Genomic DNA, 24,272 nt, shown 5'->3' on the forward strand with positions numbered 1-24,272 from the left:
AAGGTCTGCTACAAATAAATATATGAGGGAGCCAGGAATAGCTAAGAGTGGCTAGTCTATACTCAATCTTTCAGTTTTCTTCTTCCACATAATACTCCTTGAGACCCTTCCTGCCAACAGTATATGGGGCTAGCAAGACCACATTTAACTCAATTTAACATCAGTCCACTATGAAGACTTTGAAGAAACATTATAAAATACATACACAACACAGATTATATATTTTTAAAGATTTTACTGCAAACCAATTGCACACACACAAAAAGTTGTGTGGCAGGGGGAAAAGGGTTGTACATAGTATAACCATGTTAATCACGGTACGTTACAATGATGGTATACATTACATGTAAGTCTGTAAGTTTAAATATACAGCTAGTGTCATAATACATTGTACAGACCTTTTCTTTATACAATACATACAACAAAAACCATAAATAATGCCCATTTTACAGGTGACATTTTAAAACAAACAATGAAACAAACCAACAGCTTTGACCGACTGCAACTGGGGCATTGGTCCATAAAAACCCTTTCTAAAAATAGAAATATTTGTAGCAGCAATGCTTTCTTCAAGCATCTGGGTCCAAGTCATTGCAAGACCATTTTCAATAAATTTTAGTTATTAACTATATATATATATATCTTACAAAAAAAGAAACAAATCTACACATAAATTTATCTTCCAAATATGGAAGAATCAAACAATGTCCCACATTGTAGTGCCCTGCAAGTGTCACATTGATGCTTATAACTAAATCCATCTGTAGTAAGATACCGCACACATACACACCATTGTTCACATAGTAAACCCACAAGGGGGGAAAAAACAAGATTTAAAGTCAAAACATTCTGAAATAAAAAAAGAAAAAGCTTTGGAGCCAACAAGGACCTTATCAGATAAAGGCACATTTCATAAAGTCTATTATCATAGCCCATACAGATCTTCACAAGATTGTTTTCCAAACTCCATCTTCTTTCCTACAAAAACTGGCTATCCGTGATAGCAATATCACACTTGTTTCAAAGAGATAGCACCACTTTGGAGGGGGAGAATAAGAAAACAAAAAGCTTGTGAGCTCACTGAAAGGAGGAGTATGTGCTCTTCAAAAGCTTTCAGTCAACAGTGTAGTTGAAATTACAGTTGCCAAGCTTCCAGAGATGTGCAAATTTTTTTTTTTTAAAGATGTCTGGTCAGCTGGCAGTTCAGCTAAAGGGCTAAACTAAATGAAATACACACAAAAAAACCATCTCAGAACTTCTCTCTCAAAATCAGTCCAAGAATGTTCAGAGGAAAGAATCCACAGGCGGTGCATAGGAGAAACCCAGGAAGGCTTCTGCAGCTTCCTTAACGCTGGCAGTGATCAGGATGCTATCTGGGGATTTGCCAATGGAGTTTGGAACAGGTTCTTCTGTAAACTCAGGATCAAAATGCCGAAGATCACTGGGTCCGCTCTAGTGAAAGTAAAGTGAAACATGAGTTGGGTTTAAGGCAATAGAAGACCCCAAGGACATTAAAAGCCATTCATGCATTTGTTGGAAATTTAGAACCTGGGCCCAATTTGGACATGTTAGATATTTTATTATGTTTTCCTTGGTCATCTTGGGACTTGTAAGTCCCGAGCACAAAGCCTACTACAATCTCCTAAGAGGCAAGGGAAAATATGCTGAACATGGAGCCCAAAGACAAATCTGCCCCTTCCACTTAAAACCTGAGGGACCTTTTGACAAGTCATTTCAAATGTCTATACTCTTAACTTTATTTTTTTTCTTTACAACAACAACTAGACTAAATGATCTTTAAAGTTTCTTCCAGCCCTACATCTGTGATCTGTTTCAACTAATCATTTCTGAAATTAGCTCCAGACAGATGGATTGTGCTTAATATTCTTTCACATTTTAGAGATGATTACAAGGCAGGTTTAAGTAAAGCTGTTACCACCCAAGAGGCATGGGTCAAATGACTTGCCAAAGCTACAAGGCCACTGCTTTTGTTCTAAAATGGTAAAGATATAGATTGCTCTCTTGACCATTTTGCCCTTTACTATGTGGCTAACAGTGAATGAAGATCGGGAAGGAATGGAAAGGAAAGAATCACTTCCTTTGATCAAAGTTTATCCCATTTTCTAGTTAGAAAAACTATTTTAAGTCCTTTTGAGTCATACTGGTTCCCTCTGACCAAGCTCAGGCTAAAGAAAGAAATGTCCTTTGAGGGGCTAACTATACTTAGAAGTGATACTTACCACATTTGGGTTAAAAGGGGGAGTAATCTTCTTATTAATGAGATCATCCCAGTTAATAAGGGAGAAGAAGATATGATTCTTAATCTCCATCTGTTGAGAAGAAACACAAGATTCATTTAGACAAGCCTAACTCAATCAAGGTGGGATGGTCTAGTATTTAGTGTTCTTCCCAAGCATTTTCTCACCCCCCAAGCCCTACTAGAAACTGCAATATTTTTACTTACAAAGTCATCCTTGGCACCAAGCCTTTTTGTCCTATCTTTCTGGAGTAGACCCTCGAGAAGGTGTCTTGCAGAATTTGTAATATTTGGCTTCAACTGGAGTGGCTTGTTCAAAATGTTGTCATACATCTCAGCTGTGTTTCGACTATAAAAAGGAGGCTACAAGGAAAAAGAAAAGGAATATATTTAATTCAAAGTATAGTGGGGTTCAATATAATACTTAAAATACAGGAGGGGGTAGTCAAAATGTGAGCTGCTAACTGAATAAAAAATTAAAAGGCCATCTACTTGGGGCAGTGCTCAAAGGGAAGAAAGTAAAGAAAAATTTAGGCTATTTAAAATATGAGATTCATTAAAAAAAAAAAAAAAAACAACTAAAACTAAAGGCAATCAAAAATGGCAAAATTTTGTGAAACACGCTGCCAATTTACCACAGTATGCTATCAACCTCTAGTGACCTTCCAGATAAAGGCAAAATATTCTTGGCAGACTGAAGTGTGTTTGCATAGATTAATTTAAGTAGAGCACTTGCCAGAGAGTGGGAAAGATGGGGAGAATAAGGTCTCTTCAAGGTCTTTTATATTTTTTAATAGCTACTTACCAGACCATAGAGCATTTCATATAAGACAGCTCCCAGGCACCACCAATCAACTGTTCTGTCATAAGGCTGCTTGTGAAGCACTTCAGGGGCAAGATACTGTTTTAAAAAAAAAAAAAAAAAAGAAGAAAAAGATTTTAAATGATGTCCTGGGAAAAGACATAGAAAAAGTCCTCAGTATTGAATGATCCCTGTTCCTTTACTGCTGCCCTCTGCCTTGTGCAGCTATGATTTAGACTATAATTTCACTGATCCTTCCAGTGGCTTAAATAAACTTAATTTTTTACCAATATTCTCTTTTGAGGAAAAAAAAAAGATTTGTCAAATTCCCACATGTTTATTGAAATACCAATCCCTCTCAGGTGTGCCATAAGTAGAATAAGGAAAAACACCTGTGGCAAGTATCTTCCCCTGTAATTTGATATTTCTCAAGAAGGGCCTAAAATGAAGAGTTTATATTCAAGACAACACCTACCTCAGGAGTGCCGCAGAAGGTGGATGTAGTGCCATTGTGTTCAATGTTTTCTTTACAGAGTCCAAAGTCTGTCAGGACAATATGCCCTTGGGAATCTAGTAAAATATTCTCTGGCTTTAAATCCCTAAAAAAAATAAAATGGAGAGACAAACATGCTTTAGTTTTGCTTCACAATAAAATCATATGGTATCTAAAACTCATAACAATTATGATTTAAAAAAAGCAAAAAATAAATGCAGTCTTTAGAAGTTCTTGGGAAAATATACTGTTCTCCTAATAATTAAGAAGTTAAGGCAAGATCTAGGGGGCCTTATTACAATCATATTATGTAAAGGTCATCTATTATTTATATCCATAGCACAATTTATTCTTAAGAAAGACCACATGGTATAGTATGAGCATAAAGAGCATCTTGCTTACCTATAAACAATATTCAGGGAATGCAGGTAACCCAGGGCACTGGCAATTTCAGCAGCATAAAATCGAGCCCGGGGTTCCAGGAAGCATCGCTCTCTCTGGAGATGATAAAACAACTGTAGGAGACAGAGAAAACACAGTTAGGCGCCTGCTGACAAAGCCTGTTAACAATGCATTTAATCAGATTTGACATCTATGGCCAAGGAGGACAATGGCAGGAAATGTCCTAATGATGCACTAGGTTTGAAATATGCCAGATTGAAGGGGGATACTAATCTTGGCTAATTTCTCCCCTCAATTGTCTTTTAAAATTTTTCCCCCAAATGAGACTGTATATTGTATATACAACCTCCACTCTCTCTTTCTAAAGATTTCTTTATCACTCACCTCTCCACCATTGATGTAGTCTAGAACAAAGTAGAGTTTATCTGCAGTCTGGAAGGAGAAATGTAGTCCAACTAGGAAAGGATGTTTGACATTCTTCAGAAGGACATTCCGCTCTGACATGATGTGTTTTTCCTAGGGAAAAAAAAAAGGATAATATTTAACGGTGATGTTCTTAAAGGTACAAAGAATGTCAGTACATGCTGGCACCTCCACCACTAAAGAAAAAAAAGTTGACTGTACCTCTTTCTTTTTCAGAATTGCTTTTTTCTGAAGAACTTTGACAGCATAGAATTGCTCCTCTGCCTTGTGTCTTGCAAGGAGAACCTGAAATTAGAAAGTAGAAAACTTTGTACCATGTTTTAAAACCTTACCCCATCCCCCCAAAAGGGCCATTATAGATGTAAATAGGCAAAATTTACCTTTCCAAAACTGCCTTTTCCAATTACTTTCAAGAAATGAAAGTCTGATGGCTTTGCATGGGGATTGGATGATGGGCCAAGGTTGATCTGTTGGGAAGGACTGGGCTAGGAGAAAAAAGAAACACAAACAAATTTCAAAACATGTTTGATATTTCTTAAAACATTCTATTTTTTAAAACAAAATGGAGTCAGCAAAATTGAACTAAATCAGGGTGGCCAGAAAGCTAATCTTAAACTCAAAGTCCTTATTAAGCAAATTTCAGCAAAGGCATACAAGGACTTTCGGTGAACCAGTCATAAAATGCCTCAATTTTTTTTTTTTTTTTTAAAGACCACAGACTCAATACTATCACCTTGTTATGGGATGAACTAATGAGGCATTCTTGTCTTTAGGCTAATTTCCAGAAATGCTATTTTTAAACATTAATGTAGGAGGACTCTATTCTTGACTCATTTATAATTTTCTCCTGAAGATACATCATAAATAAAAATGCTTACCGGAGGAGAAGGATTGGCATTCATAAGCTCAGGTTCTTGAGGTTGAGAAATTTTCAAAATAGATTGAACTTCAGGGCTGTAGGGGGCAAAAGTTATTAAAAAAATTAGAAACTCCACTAGGGGGCACACTTCATACACTAAAGTGAATGGCTTAGTATTTTCTAAGATTATGAAATAACTTAAATGGAAAATACCCAACCACATTTCCAGATTTAAAAGAGTAAATTCTTTAATTAATCATATTACATGTTTTGGATTTAGAGACAAGTCCTGAATTATATAACTGTTAAAATTTAATCCAAAACCTTGGAGTATTGGAAAAAAATTTTTTTTAAATAAACATTACATTTAAAAAGAACAAAAACCTTTCTTTTACAGGAAGTCTGTAGTATTACTCCCAGAAAAACTTAAGTAGAACCCGTTAAATTTAATTTCTCCAAGCTGCAAATACTTACTGTTTGCAAGTATATGAGTTGCTGGCAATCTTCTGAATAAAATCATTCAGCCCCATCCTCCTCTGTTTCATGAAAGCTGCAAAACAGAGGAGAAAAAGGCATTTAAATAAGATTTTAAAATACACGATAGACAATTTTAAAATACAACTACCTAATGCTCATCAAACCTAGAATAAAACAATTCATTTCTCTAACACTCACCAATAAGGATTGCTACCATGCCCCTCATTTTTGAGTAAGTGAGCGTAGCTCCAGAAGCATCGGTTTTCACCGTCATCTCGGCTCGCAGTTAAGGAGCAGAGGAAACAGCCGCTGAATGAGTAAGTCCAGAGCTGAGTAGCCAAGACTATGTTTGAGCACTACTTAAAGTACTTCTGCTCAGCTCCCTCCCCAGAGGCTCTTATATAGACAGCTCCACCCGGGAAGGGGCGGAGCCACCACGAACAATGAGGGAGAGGCCGAGCGGCCGGCCTCGGCTCAGTTACCTAGGCGGGCGCGCGGAACCCTGCCCAGTGAGTCCAGCTGGTGCCCGGCCCTAAGTCTTTAGTCTGCCCCCTCCCCCTTGTCGGGTCAACTCCCGGGGCGCAAGGCAAGAGGGTCTAGGTTAAGGAAGCCGATGACTGGGCAGCAGCCACGGCAGTGTGCAGAGCTAAAGCAGAGAGAACAGAACCAGAGAGTGCTGCATCTCTTCCACATTCGCTAAAGGCGCGAGGTAGCTGGGTGCTGCGAGCAGAACCAGAACCCGGAAAGAAAGGGAGACGCTCGGGGGCAAAAGCTCAAGAATACTGCCCGGAAGGCACAACTGTTCTAGGTGGTTAGGCTTATCTGCTCCGAATCTGCTCCCCCCCGCTCCCCGGAGGAGGAGGCGAAAACCGGACCGCAAGGAAGGGGCGGGAGGAGGAAAGGAGGGCTGGACTGGGGTAATTTTCCATCTTTCATTTATTCCATTAGTTCCAAAAGGAAATCAGAGTTGAAGCATCATAGACATTTTATACTCGTGAAGTGGTATTTTATTCATGTAGCCTTATTTTTTTTTTTTCAACTCAATTCAGGTTCTCCAGCAACTTTTGCGTTGCTACAGGATATCCTGGAGACCCTATCTTTTTAAACATGCAATTATTACTGTACGCACACTCACACAGGGAGCTATGTACCTTTGGAGATTGGAGCTCGAGCAACCTGGCGTAGTCAATTTACAGTTGAATTTAGAAACAAGAAAGTATGGATTTAACGCCTTTCCCTGACATGTTACAGATTTATTAGGAAACAAGTCAATTAAATTCAGTTTTCCCAGGCAACTCAGACCAAACTACAGACTAGTTGCTGATCTTGCACTCACAGAAAGGGATTTCCATACCAGGCATACCCACACTGAGGAAAACTACTGAAAATGAGAGGAGGCAGGAGAGTTTAATGCATTTTCTGAGTCTCCCCCAACCCCCGTTCTTCCCTAACCTTAGGTCAACACCTAAAAAGGCATTCTCCGCCCAACACTTCAGGACAGGAGCCGGGTCAGGAAGGGCTGAGATTTTAGCCAAATGCCCGCATGGACCCTTGCTTCCTTGCTCAAGTATCGGGTCCTGGCAAAAATTCAATTTAGTCAGCAGCGAAGCAACTAGTGGGCAAAGAAGGAAAAAGACCAAGCTGAAGTCCCAACCCCAGACGCCGGCAGTGGCTCCCTTACCAAGTCCGGTCAGCAGGAAAGACTCGCTCCTTTTCTGAGCCTCAGCTCTCTTTTTGTGGCGAGGCTTAAGCAAAGACTCTAGCCGGGCCCTGGTCAGTGCTCCCTGCATCTCTCCCATGGATCCTCCTGCCCCCGGCGGGCTCAACACTAACCACTCTGGTTCCCTGGCTGGCAGAAACAGCTGCAGCAACAGCAGGAGCGGCAGCACCAAAGAACAGCAGCCGGCTCAGCGCACAGCAGCCCCGAGTGATAAGCAAACTCTGACGTTTCCTTGAAGGAGCCGCCGTGACTCAGGCAGAGCAAGATTTCCTGCCCCAAGTCCCAAAACAAACAAATGGCCCTTGTGCACCCGCACAGCCCCGGCCCGAGTCGGCTTCCGAAAACGCCTTTTTTGTGCTTTGGGCCAAACCTGGGACTGAAAAATCCCAGAACTTGGAAGAGGAGGAAGGGAGGAAGGAAGGAAAGAAAGGAGGAAGGGGGAGGGAGAGGTCAGGAATGTGTAGGGGAGGGGGCGGAAATAAAATTCAAGTCTGCAAAGGAAAAAAAAGCACAATCTGCATTTCACTTCCCCCCTCCCCCCCAGAAGCCACTGGGAACATTCTGTCCGTGAGCATATCATTTCTTTTCTTGCTTTTTTTTTTTTTTTAATTGTTGACCATGCCAAGGACACGTGAAGAGGTGGCATATTATAAAAGATGTGAATTTGAGGCTATCCTATCCTAACCCTGCCTGAGATCTCCAGGCCAATCAGGGCACTGCGGGTTACAAATCAATGCCTTGCTTTTATGTGCACCCAAGCACCCTACTGTAAAATCAAACTTGCTTGGGATTACTTACCTCGCCACTATCCCTACCACAATGATCTCAACTACTTTGAGAGAAGGGGACAGGTGCTTTCTTATTAGTTTACAATTTTTTTTTTTTAATCTCATAGATGTCCTTTCTTCGAAGAGTGCTCAATGCATATTAATAGAAGAGCTGGGTGGCTTACTCCCTCTCATCCCGGAGGGGGAGGGTAGAAGAAAGGTGCACCAGGGAAATTTAATGCTCTGCAAAGCACAGATGCTGCAGGTTTGCCTGCTGCTTACCTAACCTGTTAAGATTTAGGAATGGTTTGTAAGCAACCTAAGTACCAAGTGAATGGAAAAAGCCAGTCAGCACACTGGTTGGCTACTGGGAAAACATAAACCTGGGGGGCGAGGGGGGAGGAGAGAAGAGAAGAATTTAAAAGATGCTAATGATCTTATGTTTCCATGCTATCTGTTTGCTGGATGGCTTGTTGGTTCAGGCAGGAGAGATTGCCCTGCAGTGACCCCTCCACCAGAAGCCAATTTTGAGTTGTATGCAGGGTTTGACAGACTCCTAAACATCAGCTGTCAAACCAGGAATAGAATGTTAAGAAAGGTTTGGGTTCCCCCTCCTCCCCTCCTCCCCTTTTCTTATGCTGGAATGAACTTCTTTAACACCTCATTTGTCCTAATATGATCTCTAGTCTGGTCTGCTTACTAAATTAGTGTCAACTCCATTAAACTAGGAGAGGGAGGAGAGTGGAGAATCACCTGAATTTACCTCTCCTGGAAGCTCAGGCTTGGGAAATGGATTGAATCTGCCCTATGAAAAGAAACAACAACAAAGATACCTACTGCCTGAAATTTGTTTCAACATGAGTCACTCTAAACCCAATAGCATGGGTTTACAGAACTCAAATCACCTTACCTTTTGACTCTTCATACTTTTAAACTCCTTAATCTTTCATACTTCAATACATAGAATGTATTTCCTTCTCCTTCCACATAATCAACCAGGACTCAATATCCCCAGCTCCATCTCCCCTTATTGTCATACTTTAAAGAGTAAATTTTGTTCTAGCCTCTTTCAAATATCAACCTGTTCTTTTGTCTTTAATAAAAATGCTTGGTGTTGTCTCCAATAAATTTTAGTCACAGATTTCCCCCCATACATCTCCTCTCCTACAACTCCTTTACTCTTCCCATCAACAACTAGTAAAATTCTCAGATAACCAACCACATGCAAAAGGGTTTTCTTTTCCCAGAGGCAAAAGGAGAAGGACCATACCAAAGGTAGAGTAAGAAAAGCAGACTAACCTTTTAAAGGAGATTTGACTGTTTCGTCTTTCATTCTTTTCCAGGAACCAGAATGTAAGGGGGATGTGGGATGAGGGATTTGTTTTCTGGTAGTTTGGGATTGAGCTGCTGTTTTGGCTAGAGAAGACTCCTTCCTCCAGACTTCTATGGCTCTAGAGCCATAAGACAGGAAGAGGTTCAACTCTTTGCCCTGTTTATGAACCCCATATTTAAAGGCAATTTGCATATGGGAGAAGGAGCAGGCTGCAAAGTTCAACACTGGGCCATTCCTCCTGTACTCCCTCCCTCATTGTAACATCACCCTGAAAATTAGAGTCATCGACGTACCAGGTTTATTACACTCCTGCAAAACATGCAAGAAATGACACCCTTGGTTCTAATTACCATCACAAATCAGCCTAGAAAGAATTCAAAACATAGACACATGGTGTATTCTCACTCTCTCAAAGGAACACAGTCGAGTGATGTGTGTGTGTGTGTGTGTGTGTGTGTGTGTGTGTGTGTTAAGAGGGATAGGTGAGGGTTGGGGGGATCGAGGTTAAAGTACTTTCAAGAGATGCTGCAGGTGGGGGAGGGGACACACAGGCTACTATTTGTGGCTGGGACAGAAAAAGAAAGTTTGATGGATTTGTCCCCTGCCCCACTCCCTTTTTAAAGTTCCAAAGCTGGAGACAGATGGGCTGACTACACTTATCTCTTAACAGAGGGAGTCCAAGTTGTTGAGACTGGTTTTTCTTTCAACCGGATACCTGAGGGGTGGAGCAGGCGCCCCCCAGTCCTGTCCCCGCAACCTATTAAAGTCTTCCGAACCGGAAAATGACAGATGCCTGAAGGCTGTAGTTGCTGCTGGTGAGAGTGTGTGTATGTGTATGTTGGGGGGTGGGGGGGAGGGAGGGAAATGGATGGGGTATGGAGACAGCTGCCTGAATCTCGTGGGCACGCGTGTGTCTATTGTGTAGGCTTTGGATTGGTTTTGTATCTGCATTTTAACTGCTAAGCCCACATTTCCTTCCCTTCTCTACCCCAGTCCTTTTCTCCAGATACAGTCGCATTGTAAGACTAGGAAGTACCCTACTTATGTAGCTCTTTTCGTCTTAATCCCTCCGAGAAATGACCAGTTTTGATTCAACAAATGTATTTGCCAAATGAATCCTAGAGGGCGCTCTTACTCTCCGTAAGGGATATAGCTCTATAATCTTTTAGCTGTTCTTAATGCTATTTTCCCCTCCTCCCGGCAAACGCAGTTATTTCCAAAGGTTCGCTCAAGCTGGACCTTCTGTCCTGCAAAGAAAATAGGCAGTGGCTTTAAAGAATGCCTTGTGTCTGCCTCACATATATCACTCATATCCCTGTACCTTCCGGATAAAAATCAGCTTGTTGTAGAGGAGAATTCAAAAAACCCAAATGATAATGATCTGCCACTGAATAAAGTTAGAACAAATGCGTGGAGGAATCTTTTCTATTGTGTTTTTGTTAACTTAGAATTTTTTTCCCTTCCCCAATTCAAACACAGTTTATTTTCCCTCAAAATAAAGGATAAAACTCTTCTGGCAACTTTGTAGGCTGTAAATTTTAAGTTCCATTTAATCAATAAGCTCTTATTGAGTCCTTGCTTCTTGGTAGACTACGTGCCAAATACTGGGGAAACCAATATAAAAGTGAAACAAAAGTCAGATCCCTGACTTTATATTCATTGGAGGATACAGCATATTCATAAAAACAAGATATCTACAAATTAAATAATAGTTATGGGGGAAAGGGGATAACACCAACAACTGAGGGAAACAGAAATTCCCATATTAAATAGCAAACTCCATGAGATCAGGATCAATACCTTATATACCGGTATTCCTTCAAAACTCCCCAGTTGAACTTCTTTTTTCTAGTCAAAAGGGAAGAAGTGCCAACAAAAAGCAGTCATAAACAGGAAGTTATAGAGCCCAGGGTAAATTCAGTTGGGACGCACTTGGAAAGAACATAATCCCCGACGGCTGTAGACAACCTCTTCTCTGGACAGTTTACTTCAGATACTTGGGAAAAGGCAACAGGGAGATGGTAATAGTGTGTTGGTCACTGAGAGAGGGCTGGAACCCTCAAGATAGGAATCAATGAGTACTGGGGAGGATTGGGAAGGAATGGGAAGGATTGACTTGAGAGTGCAGAGGCAAAGGTGTTATATTTCCTAGAAAGGCTCTGCCAAAGAGATATTAGTCTGGCAAAAAGTGAATAAGAGAACTGCATACCTTCTCAAAGACTTCACTTTGTACTGGAAACTTCCTACTTTTTTTTAGGATAGGAAGGCAATAGGGGCTTAACCACATTCCTTTGGAAAGATTCCAGTTCAACAACCGCTATAGATATAATCAATATAGTTCATGTTAAAGTAAGTTAACAAATCAGTTTATCCTGGACAACTAAGGACAAGTCAGTAACAAAGATGATATGGTTAAGTAAATATCCTTAGAATACATGTAAGTGTTGTACTGATTATTATTATATATTTATACCATTATAGAAAGAAACAATGAAGAAAATTAAAATGTGGCAAAGTAATTGACTTGAGGAAGAGCATTTATGGCTAAGTTATTAAGATGCATAAAAATACATTATTTCTAATATGTGAATTGTTGAGAGTTTGTTAAGATCACAAAAGATTCCATGTTAAATATAGGCCCAGATATACTTAGATTTCAAGGTATAAAGCAAAGAATTGTATACTTGTCAAAAAACCATCCAAGGAGAATATACTTTGTGTACAAGTTCAAATGGAAGAGGGATTTTCCATGGATGGTGAATACGTCTAATTGCTTTTGTTTGTGGATGATATGGTCCTATTCCCATCAAGCCCCATAAAACTACAGAGCTTCTCTAATAAGATTCACAACCACTAAAAAAGGAATTGCCTTAGCAATCCTCACAAGAAAAATCAAGTGAATGAAAAATGGCTATTATTTGGACTATGACATGCAATGAAATAAATAGCCTATTGAGTTAGTCCACTAATCTTGTACAGGCATGGAAGACAGACAGTGAACAGGGTCCAAAATTGAAAAGAAAAAAGGGAGCTGACTAGAATACACTTGGAAAACTGGATAGTACTTCCAAAAATCCCAAATTATTCCCTGACACATGCAAAAAGAAAAAATCTTTTACACCAATGTTCTTCTAATGAAGTTGTTCCATAGCTATAAATTATAGAATGTCATGTCTAAAGAATTAAAATAACAGGTGACCCAAAGGGCAATGGACTAACATGCTGGGCACATGTAAGGTACAATGTGTTCTCAACAGTGACTTAAGCAGAGAAGATACACAAAAGAAACCCAGTAAATGTATGATTGAGAAAATGATGTATGCAGCTTCCAGGGAAAATATAGCAGTGTCCCTGAAGCACCTGGCCTTGGGAGTGATGTAGTTAGATATGATATATTTCTTCCCTTAGGTAATCCTGTCCCAGCTGACCCTATATGACCAGGATGCTATGGCTGTGAATATTGTTGGTTGTCAGATAATATTCTGTTGGTCAATGATAACAGAGTTTCTGAGACCAATGAGCAATAATAACGAGATGCTTAAAGTTGACTCAGGTGTAGAATAAAGTTGGGTGTCTACTACTTGACTTAGTAATGTTTCAGGCCTAAAAACATACCTCTGTCCAGAGAATTATGGACACTGCACCTGTGCGCAAAGTCAGAACCAGACCACTCCTCAAGTCCACCTCTAAGTCATAAAATTAACAGATCAGTGACATGAAGCAACTAGTTTCCATTTTTCCTATAAAGTTATCTTCCTGCCTCTGGTTCTTTGCTAACTTCTTTTGGAACTTAGCCCTTTTTAATTGGCATTACAATTATTATTATAAACTTTGCCCCTTGACTTTGAGATGGGTCCAAGCCTGCAAATTCTTTTGAAACACTTTGCAATAGCAGTATGGAATCCCAACCTTTTGGGGTCCCCTTGGACTCCAACAAAAGGAAGTCTGAAGGGAAAGAACTATAGTTTCAAAATAAATTTTATGCCAAAGCTCACAATTTTAGAGTTGTTTACCAATAGCACCCATACTCTTCTTCAGAAGATAAAAAAAGAGAGTTTATATGCATTTAGTTAGCAAAAATTCTTAGTTAAAAAAGAAACTGAGCCCTTTCCCTGCTCTCCCTGATAGCAGCTTTTTGTTCTATAGCAGGATGGCATCCTTTCTAGTGGAGTCTCTTTCTCCTCTCTCCCCTCTCCCACCCCATTGAATCTATCTATAAAAAAGGTGATTAACACATAATAAGTACTATATAAATGCTTATTCTTTTTCCCTTTTACCCTCTTCTCTTCATACTGTTGACCTGTGTGTAGTTATAACTTTGGGTAGGTCAATAGTCAATCAACAAGCATTTAGTATGTACTTAAGATGTGCTGGGCATTGTGCCATGAATTTGGGTTGAAAAGAAAAAAGTCAGTTCCTGTCTTCAAGGGATTTATAGTTTACTTTAGCAGAAGAGAGAGAGAGAGAGAGAGAGAGAGAGAGAGAGAGAGAGAGAGAGAGAGAGAGAAAGAGAGAGTAGAGAGAGAAAGAGAGAGAGAGAGAGAGAGAGAGAGAGAGAGAGAGAGAGAGAGAGAGAGTGTGTGTATGTGTGTGTATACTGTTAAATAAATATAAGACAAATGAATATGTAGCTTATACTTTAGGGCCCAAAATATGTTTGGCTCACATCTTGAGGGCTGAACTCAAAAGAATCAGTTCTCTCTTTATCTCTAGTTCTAATCCAGAGTTTGCCTCCACAGGAATCCCTTATAAAGTTTAGATATGGTTCAAGTATTGTTTTCCCAATTGTGAATAATAAAGTCCCCAACTTTCACATAAGCCTTCAATGTTGAATATGGATAGAGATTATAGATTAGTCTTTGTTTCCCAGATCATTCAAAATTCCTAAGACTCTAAAGGCTCATCAGAGCCCATGAACAAATATAATTCCCACTCCTCCCCATCTTAGGCAAGCAACATTGGGTGGAGAGAAGATACTTTTGTTTATCTGACTCTGCCCTGTCAGAGAAATTCACTGGTTTTGTTATCCAAATAGGATGTTGGGGTATTTGTGGCCTATCTTCTCTAAGGAGCTTGTTAGAAAGGAGAATTGTCATGTAGTAAGAGTAAGACTTAGAGCTCTAAATGTATCTCTGGTACCCAGAGCAAATTAAAAGAAGGCCTTTAGTCTGAATTCTATGGAGGATTTACAGAAGGACCCAAGCAAGAATTGTACAGGTGAGCAATCCTAAGCAGGCTTCGCTCTATAATCTTGGAAAAAGTAGCTCAAAGATAAGATCACAGATGAAATTGAAGGAAAAAAAAATTCTACTTATGGCCACTTTGGATGTAATCCCAAAACATTTTCAGGTAGACTTAAATCTGAATAATTAATGAGATTTTAAAAATTTCCTTGGCATAGTGAATTAGAGCGATCATGAGTATGCTTATTTCACAGGGTAGAAGTATCTAAGTCATTTTGGAATGATGAATAAATGTAAAAAAAAAAAGTATTAAATGCTTAAACACTATAAACCCTGGGGCTACAAATTTAAAAAGTAAAGATAGTTCCTGCCCTCAAGGAGGTCACAGTCTTATAGCAACTGGGTGGTACAGTACATAGAGCTGACCTTAGAGTTAGGATGTCCTGGTAAGTCTTACTTCAGATATTTATTAGATGTGTGATCTGTGCAAATCACTTTTTTCAGTCTCTCTTTACTAGCTGTGTGACCCTGGGCAAATAATTTAACCTTTCAAACTCAGTTTCATCATCTGTAAAATGGACATAATAATAGCATCTACTTCAGGGCTCTGTTTTGAGGATCAAATGAGATACCATACTTAAGTACTTTTTGACTTTTATAGCATTATGTAAATGCTAACTCATTATCATCGTGGAGAGATGATTAGGAAGGAATATTTTGGGTTGGAAATTTATGGGGATCATGAATGGGAATAGATTGCTACCATCTTTCCAGAAACGACAGAGTTGATTCCAAACCAGGAGAGGAGGGTAGTACTGGAAAAGCAGCAAGATGGTTTTATAGATGGCCTGAGAATGAAGTGAAGTGTGGCTGGAGCCAGTGACTGCTGTAAGTACTAATCAGCATTGGGGAGAGAAGTTATATACAAAATTTGAACTTCTAACTAGACTTAGCTTCTCGAAAGAAGGGTTCCTGACCCAGCACCAGGGGCTTTCAGATTGGGACAAACTGCCTCCTGCTTCCTCCCCTCCTTAAGCTTCCCAACTGGAAACTGATCTAGGGCAAGAACACCAAGAGATTTGCCTCAATTCACAACAGGGCAGGGCAAGTAATTGAGGATTATGGCAAAACAAATCATGGAACTTTAAACTTATAATCAGCTACCTTCATCAGGAAACTTCACTTGTAAATTAACTCTGCCTGTACACATACCCCAATTTTCCTCATTGTTTCTTTCAGACTTTTTGTTTCCTCTCATCACAAATTTCCTTTTTGAACTTCATTCAATCTAAATTTATCACTCAGGGGCAGCTAGATGGTGCTATGGATAGAGCGCTGGCCTTAAATTCAAGAGGACTTGAGTTCAAATATTACTTCAGATTAATCCCAATTGCCTTAAAAAAAATTGTCACTCATTCCAGATTCTGGTAGCCATTATCTTCTGGTCTGAGTCAATTTTCTGCATTCCATTTCTTTCCTTCATTCTAAGGGCCTTCAATATATGTTAATGTTTCCTCAAATATACTAACTTCTCAGTTCCTAAATCTATTCAATTTCAATTACCTATCTTTCCACTCAACTTTGATTTCTTACAGGGAATATTTGTACCTTTGATTTGGACATCATCCACAATATTCTTCCACATGCAACAACTCTGGATTTTCTTAATCTGATCATCATCTTTTTATTTTTCATCTTGTATTACTTTTCCTAAATATAATCTTTGTTCTCACTATGACCTCCAATCTTTTTATCTCTCAGTATTATCCAAATCTATCATCCTTCTTCTGATTACACTGTTCTTTCTTTCTAATTTTAGCTCTTTGAACCACTTTAACTATACACAATCTTTTATACTTGAATCTTGTTCTCTTCACCTATCATCTTTCATACTTTGTCAATCTCAAACCTGGATTGTTGGAATCCTTACTAACTGCTAACTAATTAGAGTTGATCTAAGTAGAATTAATACAAGGCTTGTGTTCACACCTTTACTCATTGGAGTTCAATGAGTTCATACCTCCCTTGAAGCTCTTTGGGCCAGAGAGCACTATGGGAGAAAACCCATAATCCCTCTCTCTGGAAGGAGCATAAATAGGCCAATGGGCCAGTCAAAGAAGTTCTTCAGAGTGAAGAAGCTACAAGTCGGGATTTCAGCAGAATTACGCCAGAAGCCCTCTCTTCAAGGCAAGACAGATTCAACTTGGTACTGGCTCTGGAGGCTGAAGAAAGCAGAGGCAGAAGCAAAGGACAAAGCGGCAAGAGCTCTTGGAACCAAGCAGAGAGATAGGCCTCTAAGCTAACCGGGCTATATTGGAGATAATAAAAGATCTGAACTTTTATCACCTGGTTGCGTTTTGAGAAGAAAAAGCTCACCACACTGGATTATTTCTATCTTCTTATTCTTTCCATAATATTCATGTGCAATCAATAAACAAACTAACAGAAATCATACGATTATCTCAATAGATGCAGAAAAAGCATTTGACAAAATCTAACACCTATTAAAAATACTAGAAAGCATAGGAATAAATGGAATTTTCCTTAAAATGATGAGTAGCATCTATTTAAAACCATCAACAAGCATTATATGTAATAGGGATAAACTAGAACCATTCCCAGTAAAATCAGGGATGAAACAAGATTGTCCACTATCACCATTACTATTCAATATTATATTAGAAATGTTAGTTTTAGACTTATATGAACTGATGCTAAGTGAAATGAGCAGAACCAGGAGATCGTTATATATGGCAACAACAGGACTATATGATGATCAATTCTGATGAATGTGGCTCTTTTCAACAATGAGATGATTCAAGCCAGTTCCAATTGTTCAATGATGAAGAGAGCCATCTACACCCACAGAGAGGACTGTGGAGCACAATATAACATTCTCACTATTTCTATTGTTGTTTGCTTGCATTTTGTTTCCTTTCTCAGTTTTTTTTTCCTTCTTGATCCAATTTTGTGTGTGTGTGTGTGCAGCAAGATAACTGTATAACTATGTGTATGTATATATATTGAATTTAATATATATTGTAACACATTTAACATGTATTGGATTAGGGGAGGGAGGTTGAGGGAAGGAAGGGAAAATGTGGAACAGAAGGTTTTGCAAGGATCAATGTTGAAAAATTACCCATGTTTTGTAAATAAAAAGCTTTAATGAAAAAACAAAAACAAAAAACAAAGAAATGTTAGCTTTAGCAATAAGAAAAGAAAAAGAAATAAAAGGAATTAGAGTAGATAATTAGGAAACAAAATTATCACTTTTTGCAGATGATATGATAGTACACTTAAGAGAATCCTAGAGAATCAACTAAAAAACTACTAGAAGCAAAGTCGTAGGATACAAAGTAAATCTATATAAATCATCAGCATTACTCTATGTTACCAACAAAGTCCAGCAGCAAGAGATACAAAGACAAATTCCATTTTAAAATAACTATGGATAATATAAAATATTTGGGAGTCTACCAGCCAAGATAAAGTCAGGAACTATATGAACACAATTACAAAACACTTTCCACACAAATAAAGTTGGAGCTAAATAATTAGGCTGAGCTAAAATAATAATAAAGACAATTGTATCTAAATTAATCTACTTATTGCCATATCAATCAAACTGCCAAAAAAATCATTTTATAGAGCTAGAATAAACAATAGCAAAATTCATCTGGAATAACAAAAGATAAAAAATTCCAAGGGAATTAATGAAAAAAAATGCAAATGAAAGTGGCCTAGCCTAGATGTAAAATATATTATAAAGCAGAGATTATCAAAAACATTTCATACTAGCTAAGAAATAGAGTAATTGATCAGAGGAATAGGTTATGTTCACAATCCACAATAGTATATGACTACAGTAATCTAGAATTTGATAAACCCAAAGACCCCAGCTCCTGGGATAAGGAACTCACTATTTGGCAAAAATTGCTGGGAAAATCGGAAAATGGTATGGCAGAAACTAGCCATTGACCAACATCTAATACCCTATACCAAGAAAAGGTCAAAATGGGTTTGTGATTTAGACTTAAGGAGTGATACTATAAAGCAAATTAGAAGAGCAAAGTATAGTCTACCTCTCAGATTCATTGAGAAGGAAGGAATTTGGGCTAAAGAAGAACTACAGTACATGATGAAATGCAAAGTTTAAAAGTTTTTTATACAAACAAAACCAATGCAGACAAGATTATAAGGGAAGTAGAAAAATGGGGGGAAATTTTTACATCAATATGGAATAATATGGAATCAATAAGCAATATGGAACTATGCCCAAAGGGTTATCAAACTGTGCACACACTTTGATCTAGCAGTGTCTCTATTGGGCCTATATTCCAAAGAGATCATAAAGGAGGGAAAGGAACCCACATGTGCAAAAATATTTATGGTAGTCCTTTTGTAGTGGCAAGGACCTGGAAACTGAGTAAATGTCCATCAGTTGGAAAATGGCTGAATATGTTATGGTATATAAATGTTATGGAATATTATTGTTTTATAAGAAATTTTCAGCAAGATGATTTCAGAAAACGCTGGAGAGACTTGCATGAACTGATGCTAAGTGAAGTCAGTAGAACCAAGAGAACATTGTACACAGCAACAATAAAATTATGCAATGATCAATTCTGATGGATGTGCCTCTTTTCAATAATGAAGTAATTCAGGCCATTTCCAATAAACTTGTGATGGAAAGAGTCATCTGCATCCACAAAGACTGTGGGGGCTGAAGGTGGATCCCAACATAGTATTTTCTCTTTTTTGTTGTGGTTTGCTTGCATTTTTTTCTCACTTTTTTCCTTTTTGATCTGATTTTTATTGTGCAGCATGATAATTGTGAAAATATGTATAGAAGAATTTCACATATTTAACATATATTTGATTACTTGCTATCTAGGGAAAGAAGTGGGGAAAGGGAGGGAGAAAAACTTTGGAACACAAGATTTTGTAAGGGTGAATGCTGAAAATTATCTTTGCATGTATTTTGAAAATAAAAAGCTATTATTTAAAAAATAGTCCTCATATGCTGATGAACAGAATTGGGAGAAATCATGAAACCATGTTGGCTGGGACCACTTTAAATTTATACTAGCTAATTTTAATCAGGCTTTCACTTTATCCCTCTCAGTATAAAAGTTGTCCCAAATGTTTTCTTCTTTCCTTTAGTTTCCCATGCTACACTTCCCCCTAAACTTCTCTGCTGACAACCTCAACTCATGTGTGACTAAAAGTATTGAAGACAATTTCCAAGAGCTCCCTCACATCCCAGTGAAGTCATTCTCTATTTATTTCTTCCTTCCCTTTCTTGAAGTTCTTCTACTTGCCAAGGCCAATTCTTCTAAATGTACCTTAGATCCATTTATTCCCCTATTCTTTAGCAGATTGCCCCTGCCACCAACCCCACTCTTTACTGTTTAATTTTACTCTTCAATATTGCTGTGTTATTGGCTCTAGATTCTAAGGGACCTACAAACATGCCCCAGCCAAACTCACCCTTAAAAATCTCTCCCTAAATCCCTCCATGCTTATCAGCTATATCTTGTATCTCATCCTCTCTTTTCAGCTAAACTCTTTGAAAAGGCCACCTATAATGGCTACCATTACCTCGTTTCCTATCAGCCTTTGAAATCTTCTGCAAGCTGGTTTCTGACCTCAGCATTCAAGTGAAACTGATCTCTCCAAAGTTACCAAGATTTCTAACTTTTAAAATCATATTTAACAAAAATCTGCCTTCTTACTTGCCTCCCCAGCTCCTCTCTTTCCCCACAAAATGAGAACTAAAGAGACACAAAATTTGTTACAAACATATAATCAATCAAAATAAATTTCCACATTGGCCATGTGCAAACATATGTATATACATGTATACACACACACACACACATAGTATATATATATATATATATATATATATATACACACACATATTTATCTTATTCTTAATCTTTTGCTTCATTATGTATCATGGATAGCATATTTCGTCATCCTCTGGAAACATGGTTGGCCACTATGTTGATAAGAGTTCACTATTCATTCAAGTTATTTGCTTTTACCATGTAATTGTCAATGTATAAATTGTTTTCCTAGCTCTGTTTACTTCACTCTGCACCAGTTCACAACAGTGCTCCAAGGTTCTTTGAAATAATCTTCACAATTTCTTACAGCATAGTAGTATTTCATCACATTTATAAATCCATTATATATTATTGTTCATCCATTCACCCCAAATCACTTCAGATAACCTTTATTTGCCACTGCAGAAAGTGCTATAAATATTTTTGTATGTATTTCCTTAGTGACTGCTTTGCTTAGGACTAATTCCTCCCATAATCTACTGTTCCTCTAATTTCCCCTTCTCCTTTCCCTTCTTATTTGAATGTTGAATGAAATGTATTTCTGAACTGAACCTTGTATGTGTCTATATATGCATGTATTCTTTCATTCTTTAATTAGTTCTGATGGAAGTAATGTTAAAGTGTCAGCTACTTCTCCCACTGCCTTCTCCTTTTGTGTATGGATGTTTGGTTGCACAATCTGGTTATGTGGAATAATTATCTCTAAACTTCCTTTTTTCTCTCCACAACCCCCAGTTTATTGCTCTTCTCTTTCTTCTCTTAAGATCAAGAAACAACAGAACTACTTAAGAACTTAATTCTTATCTAACTATACTCTCTTTATGACCACCTTCCCCTTCCCCTCTTAGGAGATACATGCTTTATCATTTTCCTATGTTTGAATATAAGCAGTTTATCCTTGTTTAGTTCCTTATCATTGTTCATTGATGTTTATCTTTTTATGTTTCTCTTAAATTCTATGGTAGAACTTCAAAGTTTTTATGCAGCTCTGCTGTTTTCATCAAGAATGTAATCCCCACCCTCCCCATTTCTGTCTTTAGCATTAAAAAGAGTTTGATGGGTAAATTATTCTTGGATTGTAAATCTTATTCTCTGCTTCCCTTCTGGAGGGAAGGATTAGGCTTATCCTGTTGTTGTTTTCTTGCAAGTATGGGTTTTGTGTTATTTTAGGATCTTGGGGAAAGCATGGGGACTCAAAAGCTTTCAATGATCCCAAAGTAGTCTGATGTAGAGCAAAGAATGATTGTTGCCTTGCTGGTCTGAGTTCTGCAAGTTCTTAACCTGTGTTTTATCCTAAGAAACAGTATTAACCAAATGGAAAGCTCTGATATTTCCGAGAGATCAAATTGCAGGCTTACCCTTTCATCTGGGATTCTTGCCTTATTATCTCTCTACAAGTCAAGTAAGATGCTGGGAATGAGATCCTGCTCTCTTCCTGTGGTTTGAGGCACACTGATGATATTTGATTCTGAAATTCCTCCTTTCTCAATAAATTACATAGAGTTTTCCTCTATGTGTGTCACCCCTGATGCAGTACCCTTCTCCATTATTCTGGATCTGTATTCCAGAATTAAGCACTAGGCAACACAAGTTCCAGTTAGTACTTACTTATTCCTGTTATAGTGCTTTAACATGAATGTGGGGATGACTAAGTATAGAGTTCTGGGACCTCCTCTTATACTGGTAAGACAACCTTTCCCTGCTCACTGTTCTACATACAGAATGCTCTTGGCTTGACTCTATTCCCACTGTCCATAAGCTTATCTGTCTGTCTCTCTGTGCTGCCTTCGGCTGGACAAATAACTCAAAATTTTTTCCTGAATTTTGCCATCAGGATTTAGTCCGATGCATTTTCTAGGTCTATTCAAAAGAATTTTGTGTAGGGGACTTGTCTGTACTGCTGCCTGCTACTCTACCATCCTGAAACTGTCCCATTTTCTTCTAATAGCTAAATTTAATGGCCTCTCTTTTGATTACCCCCTTTTCCTGGCTATTGCTTCTTTTCATAAATAAATAAATATGTATATATATATTCATATATATATATATATATTTTTTTTTTTTTTTACATTTTTCTCTTGTTTTCTATTAACTGACCTTTTTTTTCCCCCAATCTTTTTTGTTAGTTCTTCATTTTTGTCATAACTAATTGTGGATATCTCCCAAGACTTAGTTCTGGACTTTTTTCTCTTCTCTTCACCCTTTCTCACTTGATGATCTTATCAACTCCCAGGTGTTCAATTATCACCTCTATACATATGATTCCCACAACTTTCTTTTCTTTTTTTTTTTTTTTTTAAATTCAGCTCTAGTTTCTTCTCCTGAGATTTAGTGCCCAAATGAATATTGGACATTTCAAACTAGAGTCTTATAAGTATTTTGAATTAAACAATTCCAATGTAGAATATATTATCCTTTCCTTTAAACTCTTCCCTCTTCTGAACTTCCATATTATTGTTACTCACCCAGATTCATTTTTCAATTCCTCTCTTACTTTATATATGCAATCAATGACCAAATCTTATAGTTTCTCTACATCTCTCATATAGATTGATTTCTTTCTACTCATATAGCTTCCACTCTAGTTTTAGTTTCATTGTCTCTTATAATGTTCTCTGGTTCAGTTTTCTTGGGGTCTCTGTGAGTAGCCTTCATTTCAGTTTAGTAATCACCACAAGAACAACCAGATGTTAACGTCCAGATTCTTTATTATCTCCTTCCTGGGGATGGGAAGCCTTCTGGAAGCTTTTCAGATCCACCTTGGTTTCATTGGAGCAATACAGGAGATGAGCCTGCCACCAGGAACCTGACTGAAGGTGGAAATGAATTTCTCTCTCCTTCCTTCTGAGAGCTTAAGCTCTTGCCTCCAGTTCTCTTGCCTTCTCTGCCTCTCTATGAATCTAGCTGAGGCTCCAAGCTTATATGCTCTACATTGAGTATAAACCAATGATTATATCACTAAGAAATCATTATTTGTTATAAGATTAATTCAATCATACTGAATTTAGAGAATTATTAAGCACCATGCTAAATTAGATAACCATTGTCTCATCAATTCCACTTAGTACCTTGTAAGAATCCTTTGATTCAAGTTCAGAGTTCTGGCCCATAACAATCTCTTCCTTGGACTATTAACAATAATTTCCTAGTCTTCCAGCTTCAGATAGCTCCTCCATCTAATTCATCCTCCTTTCAGCTATCAACGTGATTTTTCTAAAGTGTAAGTCTAGCAATATCCCTCTTGTGCTCAGTAACTCCAGACCCTCATTAGTATTACCACATCAAAAACAAAGTCCTTTGCCATTTAAAACTACTTCACAATCTGACCTTTTCCCTACCTGGCCAATATATTCTACTTCCCAAAATTCTGTCATTCAGTTATACTGGTCACTAGTTATTTTTGAACACAACTTTCGTCTCCTTGTGTTTATACTACCTGTTCCCCACCCCCAATCCCCAGAATCCTCCTCTTCTCTACTTTTTAGCATCCTTTACTTCCTTTAAGATATAATTAAAGTTTTATACCTCCTAGAAAATGTTTCCTGGCTCCTTGAGCTGTTTGCATCTTCTCAGAAGCCCCATTGATTCTATTCTGTATTTATTCTATATGTTCGGATTTATATATGTTGTCTCCCTTATTAAATGTAAAAGGAGATGGCAAACCACACCAAGAGTCGAATATGACTGAAAGGACTGAAGAA

The 24,272-nt window shown here is 38.1% G+C and overlaps 1 protein-coding gene and 1 long non-coding RNA gene across 5 annotated transcripts in view; one reads left to right on the forward strand and one right to left on the reverse strand.

Annotated features, from left to right (window-relative positions):
- Nucleotides 1–215: 215 nt before the first annotated feature.
- Nucleotides 216–24,272, reverse strand: part of SGK1 (serum/glucocorticoid regulated kinase 1) — a 155,233-nt gene continuing 131,176 nt past the window's right edge. The window contains exons 1-12 of one of the 4 annotated variants that reach the window (XM_051997794.1): nucleotides 9,500–9,668; nucleotides 5,711–5,786; nucleotides 5,256–5,331; nucleotides 4,758–4,862; nucleotides 4,579–4,662; nucleotides 4,339–4,470; nucleotides 3,955–4,067; nucleotides 3,535–3,658; nucleotides 3,063–3,158; nucleotides 2,465–2,620; nucleotides 2,241–2,330; nucleotides 216–1,452 (exon numbers count right to left, since the gene is read on the reverse strand). In XM_051997794.1, the coding sequence (XP_051853754.1) occupies nucleotides 1,285–1,452; nucleotides 2,241–2,330; nucleotides 2,465–2,620; nucleotides 3,063–3,158; nucleotides 3,535–3,658; nucleotides 3,955–4,067; nucleotides 4,339–4,470; nucleotides 4,579–4,662; nucleotides 4,758–4,862; nucleotides 5,256–5,331; nucleotides 5,711–5,786; nucleotides 9,500–9,533 (1,254 nt within the window). In that variant the 5' untranslated portion in view covers nucleotides 9,534–9,668 and the 3' untranslated portion in view covers nucleotides 216–1,284. Of the gene's footprint in view, nucleotides 1,453–2,240; nucleotides 2,331–2,464; nucleotides 2,621–3,062; nucleotides 3,159–3,534; nucleotides 3,659–3,954; nucleotides 4,068–4,338; nucleotides 4,471–4,578; nucleotides 4,663–4,757; nucleotides 4,863–5,255; nucleotides 5,332–5,710; nucleotides 5,787–5,911; nucleotides 6,093–7,394; nucleotides 7,771–9,499; nucleotides 9,669–24,272 lie in introns of those variants that run through there. The other 3 variants (XM_051997795.1, XM_051997796.1, XM_051997793.1) reach the window with 3 other exon arrangements.
- LOC127562235 (uncharacterized) overlaps nucleotides 10,001–24,272 on the forward strand; it is a 171,661-nt gene continuing 157,389 nt past the window's right edge. The window contains exon 1 of the long non-coding RNA XR_007953638.1: nucleotides 10,001–10,348. This is a non-coding gene — a long non-coding RNA (uncharacterized LOC127562235). The remainder of the gene's footprint in view (nucleotides 10,349–24,272) is intronic.

Source organism: Antechinus flavipes, chromosome 4 (assembly GCF_016432865.1).
Source record: "Antechinus flavipes isolate AdamAnt ecotype Samford, QLD, Australia chromosome 4, AdamAnt_v2, whole genome shotgun sequence".
NCBI classification, from domain to species: domain Eukaryota; kingdom Metazoa; phylum Chordata; class Mammalia; order Dasyuromorphia; family Dasyuridae; genus Antechinus; species Antechinus flavipes.